At 44.2% G+C, this 6,000-nt stretch overlaps 1 protein-coding gene across 1 annotated transcript; it reads right to left on the reverse strand.

Annotated features, from left to right (window-relative positions):
* Positions 1–490: 490 nt before the first annotated feature.
* LOC130198352 (cilia- and flagella-associated protein 46-like) lies at positions 491–4,555 on the reverse strand. The gene is made up of 5 exons (XM_056421503.1): positions 4,509–4,555; positions 4,369–4,429; positions 3,325–3,477; positions 853–1,053; positions 491–562 (listed from the first exon to the last, which is right to left on the reverse strand). Exons 1-5 carry the CDS (start codon positions 4,553–4,555, stop codon positions 551–553), a joined length of 474 nt encoding a protein of 157 aa, XP_056277478.1. The 3' UTR covers positions 491–550.
* Positions 4,556–6,000: the final 1,445 nt, after the last annotated feature.

The following is a 6,000-nucleotide window of genomic DNA, read 5'->3' on the forward strand; positions in this document are numbered from 1 at the left end:
CTACTCATTTCAGCCACAAGAGGGTGATCATGCTCTAAATAAGTCTTATCCGGGTCGGTTTTAATGTGTTTCTGCCCATTTATATATTTTGTGTGACCAAGTTGTGTACCACTATTGTCGTGGCTTTCTTTTGGCTGGACATCTGACATCAGGGAGAACCTGAAGGTTTTTAGTCCTGATTCGTGTTACACTTCAGCTTGTGTTCTTGCATGAGGCCCATTGGGTTTCAGGTGTGATGGTAGTATAAAAATAAGATGTAACTGTCAAAGCTACCTCCATGCACCCAAGTAGAGTAAACATTGTATTTGCATAGGGCATATAGGACGGCTTAGAGATTTGCAGTGTGATTGAGGTCTGTAGTGGCTCCGGACGGACTGACCTCAGACCGTGTGCGTACTCGGCATGCGTCTCTGCTGCGTGGTCTTTGTAGCCCAGTGTGATGAAACCACTGGCGCACTCTCTGAGGGTATCACAGGCGGCCATCAGCCTCTGGACCGCCTCGTTGCTAAATCTCTTCCCGGGTTCACCGCCACCAAGGGCACGTATAGATTCAACGGCACCCCTGGAACACAACAAAGCGCATAGGACCAGGATGTACATTCCCTTCACCCACTGGATAGTGCAGCTCAAAAATGACAAAGACATCCTCATAGAAAAGGACAACACAGAGCTCTGTTACCTCATCTCTAACGAGGTGATGAAGAATATAATTTCTGGGGCTCGGTTTACTCGCCGCTCCAGAACCAGCTTCAGGGCGACACAGCCTCGTTTTATAATCTGTTCAGCCTGCCGAAGAAAAGAAAAGAAGGTCATTGTTGCGTCGAGGGCTTTTAGAAGGTTGTGTGTCCGTACCTTGGTGTGTGCGTCTTGGTCCCTCTGGCCCACCACAGCTCTGACATTGGTGAGGGTGAGCTGGTACCAGAACTCCTCATCCCCTCCCAGAGCGTGGGCTTCGTCCAGCAGAATCAAAGCCTGAGCAAAGTTCTGCTCCTCACAAGCCAGCACGGCCAGGCTGAGCAAACTTCTAGCCATCGTCGTCAGGTCTCTGAGCTCCTGGACGGAAGGAGATGGAGTCAGGGTTCATACACATTTTTACCCATAGATTTCGAGGACTTTTCCAGGACTTTAAAACAAATTTCCATGACTAAAAGTTTCGTGAAATCTCGGTGTATACATGAAAAAGTGACAACATTTAGTATTGACACAAATGAATGAGATAGAATAGTTTGATTAAAAGAATAAATATTTCTATAAATGTTTATTCTTTGAATCAAACTTTTGTCATTTACTTGCAAATCCATCTGTTTGAATTGTAAATAGTTGTTCAATAGTTGTGACATCGGCACTTTGCTTGAACACGTTGGACAACGAGAGACTCTTGAAGTGAAGGAGCCCCAATGAGCAGCGATATGAGCCTTTGTGACGCTCGGCGTAGCAGTTGCCCTTGCTGTGGTGAGCTAGCTGGTGATGGGGGTTGCTGTAGCTTCTAGCTGTAGCTCTGCTAGCTGTAGCCTATAGCTGTGTAGCTTCCAGATCTGTAGCTTCTAGCCCTGAAGCTTCTAGCCATGTAGCTTCGAGCTGTGGCTTCTAGCTGTGTAGCTTCTAGCTGTCTAGCTTCTAGCGCTGTAGCTTCTAGCTGTATAGCTTCTAGCTCTGTAGCTTCTAGCTCTGTAGCTTGTAGCTGTCTAGCTTCTAGCTCTGTAGCTTCTAGCTCTGTAGCTTGTAGCTGTCTAGCTTCTAGCTCTGTAGCTTGTAGCTCTCTAGCTTCTAGCTGTGTAGCTTCTAGCTGTCTAGCTTCTAGCTCTGTAGCTTCTAGCTGTCCCTGAGCTACTGTTGCTATGGCAACCAAACTTTTCAGTTAAGCAGCGTTTTGAAGTGTTTATGGAGCAATCCAATTCACTTCCTTCTCAGCTCTGTAGCTTGTAGCTCTGTCGCTTGTAGCTGTCTAGCTTCTAGCTCTGTAGCTTCTAGCTCTGTAGCTTGTAGCTGTCTATCTTATAGCTTGTAGCTCTGTAGCTTCTAGCTCTGTAGCTTCTAGCTGTCTAGCTTCTAGCTCTGTAGCTTCTAGCTCTGTAGCTTGTAGCTGTCTATCTTATAGCTTGTAGCTCTGTAGCTTTCTAGCTTCTAGCTCTGTAGCTTCTAGCTCTGTAGCTTCTAGCTGTCTAGCTTCTAGCTCTGTAGCTTGTAGCTGTCTATCTTATAGCTTGTAGCTCTGTAGCTTCTAGCTATCTAGCTTCTAGCTCTGTAGCTGTCTATCTTATAGCTTGTAGCTCTGTAGCTTCTAGCTCTGTAGCCTCTTGCTCTGTAGCTTGTAGCTCTCTAGCTTCTAGCTGTGTAGCTTCTAGCTGTCTAGCTTCTAGCTCTGTTGCTTCTAGCTCTGTAGCTTCTAGCTGTCCCTGAGCTACTGTTGCTATGGCAACCAAACTTTTCAGTTAAGCAGTTAAGGTGCGTTTTACTCGCTACTATTTATTATATATATATAATAAATAGTAGCGAGTAAAACGCACCTTTACTGAAAAGTTTGGTTGCCATAGCAACAGTAGCTCAGGGCCATTTACACTTTTCCCCATTGAGTTCGTACTGTGGAGTGAATAGAAACAGAACGCTCAGCTACTGGGTTTTTAGGAGCGTTTTGAAGTGTTTATGGAGCAATCCAACTCACTTCCTTCTCAGCTCTGTAGCTTGTAGCTCTGTAGCTTGTAGCTGTCTAGCTTCTAGCTCTGTAGCTTGTAGCTGTCTAGCTTCTAGCTCTGTAGCTTGTAGCTGTCTAGCTTCTAGCTGTCTAGCTTCTAGCTCTGTTGCTTGTAGCTGTCTAGCTTCTAGCTCTGTAGCTTCTAGCTGTCCCTGAGCTACTGTTGCTATGGCAACCAAACTTTTCAGTTCAGCAGTTAAGGTGCGTTTTACTCATAACTATTTATTTATTATATATAAATATATAATAAATAGTAGCGAGTAAAACGCACCTTTACTGAAAAGTTTGGTTGCCATAGCAACAGTAGCTCAGGGCCATTTACACTTTTCCCCATTGAGTTCGTACTGTGGAGTGAATAGAAACAGAACGCTCAGCTACTGGGTTTTAAGGAGCGTTTTGAAGTGTTTACGGAGCAATCCAACTCACCTCCTTCTCATCTCATGATGAGAGTCTAGAGCTGAAGGTAGAGAAAAGGTTTACAGGCTGCAAGGGAAGCAGTCAGTGATCCTGGAAACAGGAATTTAGTTACAAGATAACTAAACTCCTGATTTAGTAAATATGTACTTTGTCAATAGATTTCTGATCCCCTTGGAGTGAGAGAAAAACACAATTCCCTGAGAGCAGGAGCTCACCTCAGCCACACAGTGGGCCTCTGCCAGCAGCTGCCTGGCTGCCTGATGGAGTCCGAGACCGAGGCAAACATCAGCTTTGTCCAGCCAGATGTGCTGAGCACTCACTTCCCTCTTCTGCTGCCCAAAGCCAACCACTCCATCCCCCTCCACCTCCTGAAAGATCACCAAAATGGACAATTAGCTTTTTTATATACATTAAATGGTAAACAGATATAATACAGGGGTCATACACATGTCGACCAATGGGTGTCCAGGACTTTTCCACGACTTTAAACCAAATTTCCATGACCAAACATTTTGTGAACCTCGGTGTATACATAAAAAAGTGATACAATTTATTATTTAAACGAACTATGAGAATTCCAAATCATACAGTATATAACCCTAAATGACACAAATGAATGAGACAATAGTTTGATTAACCCTTTGTGTTGCCTTCGGGTAATTTTGACCCGAATCAATATTACACCCTCCCCCGGCCTTCGGGTTAATTTGACCCCATTCAATGTTTAATGTCGGTGTTCTTTCGGTAGTCAACAAACAAACATAAAGTGCCTCACACTTAAACTTGGAAAACAATATTAATTCTAATAATTTTCTGGAGGTTTTAATTGCTGGCGTCAAATTGAACCCAAAGGGTAAAATATGTTAGTAAATATAAAGGTAACAGAAGGGCGAAACATTGAATCGGGTCAAAATGACCCAAAGGCGGGGGGAGGGTGTAATATTTAATCGGCAACACAAGGGTTAAAAGAATAAACATTTATGTTTTTTCAGTTCAGGTGCGTTCACTTGCAGCGCGGAAAAGTATCAGAGCGTTTGCCGGCTTATATTTAGAGCGTCATTCTTTTAAAAGCATATTAATTGTTTAAAACTCAGCGTAAATGCACATATGAATACAACACATGTCCAGGATTTTTCCAGGTTTTCCATGACGTACGAACCCTGACAATAATGTTTGAACTGCCAACTTGTGATAGATTTAAGACACACGGGTATACAAGTTAATAACAGATATATCTCTGTTGTGAGGAGCAGGCTGACCTGATTGGCCCCTTGGTGAAGGCCTCTTCCCTCGTGTGAAACAGCAATCGCTCTGTGGCACCTGAACCATGAATATAATATCACAGGTCGTTAAAAGCTCAACGCACAGCCAATGAATATGTGCGGCCGCGTCGTCGTACCTCGATCTGTTCTTGTTCTTGGATTCGACCAGGGGCGGCTTGTCCATAAGGGCGATTGGGGCGACGCACTGCCTCGGGGGAAAAGAAAAAAGTCGCATTCTACCACTAGACGTCTGCTCTGCCTCTGTATGTCATTGTCCAATCAGGTAACAGTCATTCAGTCCGCCTAAAGTCGTGCTTCAAATGGCCCCGCCCCTTCTGGGGCGACTTTGGGCGAAATGAAAATCGCCCCAGACCTCTCCCATTGACTCCAATGTTAAACCCATTTTTTTCACAAAACAGAGCTCTCAATGCATTCTCTATGGCTTCCGGGAGGAGTCGCCCCTCCAGGTCTTGTCATCAGTAATCGACGTAAAAGCGTCTCAGTACGTCATACAGCTTCGACAGAGGCGTATTCAGTCGAGATGGCCAGTGCTCAGGGCAACAGCAGCGATTCAATTTTTTCTTTGAAAGAGACTCCTTTCGGTCGGCGTAACAATGAAGACACATTGGCAACAATATAAGTCGGACCTCCTAGAGCAGCGGTCGCCAACACGTCGATCGCGATCGACCGGTTGATCTCGGAGACGTTCGCTGTCACTCTCCAAAATAAAATGAAAATAAAATCAGAAACACATTGTTCCTCATTCTCGAACATTTTCTAAAGTGTCTTCTGAAACGTTTTCTTCCTGACTGGAAGATCGACGTCAGAAAAGATCTCCGCCTGATTTTAATGAACGCCTGTAAACGGGTTCTCTGACAGCCGTGTTGTCAGCTGTGCTCCTGAAAGAGGAACGTAGGACTACAGGTGAGGCGCAGGGGAAATGCAGAAAGACCTTTATTGATAACTTCACATGTTACACAAGGTCAAAGTACAAAGACATAAAACTAAGTCATCAATAAATAAATGTTGAGATGCCTGTACCTTAGTGTAAATGTTTACGTTACGGCATTAACAAGTTGCGCCTGCGCATGCGCGACAGCCGAGATTCTTGGCGACTTGCCAGGTCTTACCTCCGTGACTTCGGCTTTTCTGGTGTTGCCCTTCAAAACAAAAGCTCAACATTGAGCTTTTTTCTTGTCTGGTGGAGCAATCTGGTTTACTTGAAAGTGATTGCAATTGCATTTATTCTATTATTTGAAAAAGCTCAGATGCAGGAGTCACAAATGGGGATCTGATATTTATTATTATTATAATTATTTAAATCTTGTTGAAAAAAATCACCAAATCAAAGACCAGGAGCTGGATTACTGACAGCAGCTAACAGACGGCCTCAGACTGTCTGTGCTTATGAACTAACTACAAGCTCACAGGCAGAGTTCAGTCACAGCCGTCACACTGACTGGAGTCACATGACTTGATGGCATTGTGATGATGCTACACATAGACAGCTGTCTGAAGGTCTGTGGTTTTGGGTTAATCATTATCAAAAAAATTGCCCCCCCTGAGAATTTTTTCAGGAGCCACCACTGCATCTCACAGACCTATTCCTTCACATACATCTGTTGAATA

This window comes from Pseudoliparis swirei, chromosome 8, assembly GCF_029220125.1.
Source record: "Pseudoliparis swirei isolate HS2019 ecotype Mariana Trench chromosome 8, NWPU_hadal_v1, whole genome shotgun sequence".
Lineage (NCBI taxonomy): Eukaryota > Metazoa > Chordata > Actinopteri > Perciformes > Liparidae > Pseudoliparis > Pseudoliparis swirei.

Excerpts from the sequence above, each read along its gene's own strand:
- LOC130198352 (XM_056421503.1), bottom strand. The coding sequence starts at position 4,555 with ATGGACAAGCCGCCCCTGGTCGAATCCAAGAACAAGAACAGATCGAG. Across the intron at positions 3,478-4,368 it reads TTCACCAAGGGGCCAATCAG|GAGGTGGAGGGGGATGGAGT; the intron begins GTCAGCCTGCTC and ends GTGATCTTTCAG. Across the intron at positions 1,054-3,324 it reads AGGCCCACTGTGTGGCTGAG|GAGCTCAGAGACCTGACGAC; the intron begins GTGAGCTCCTGC and ends CCTTCCGTCCAG.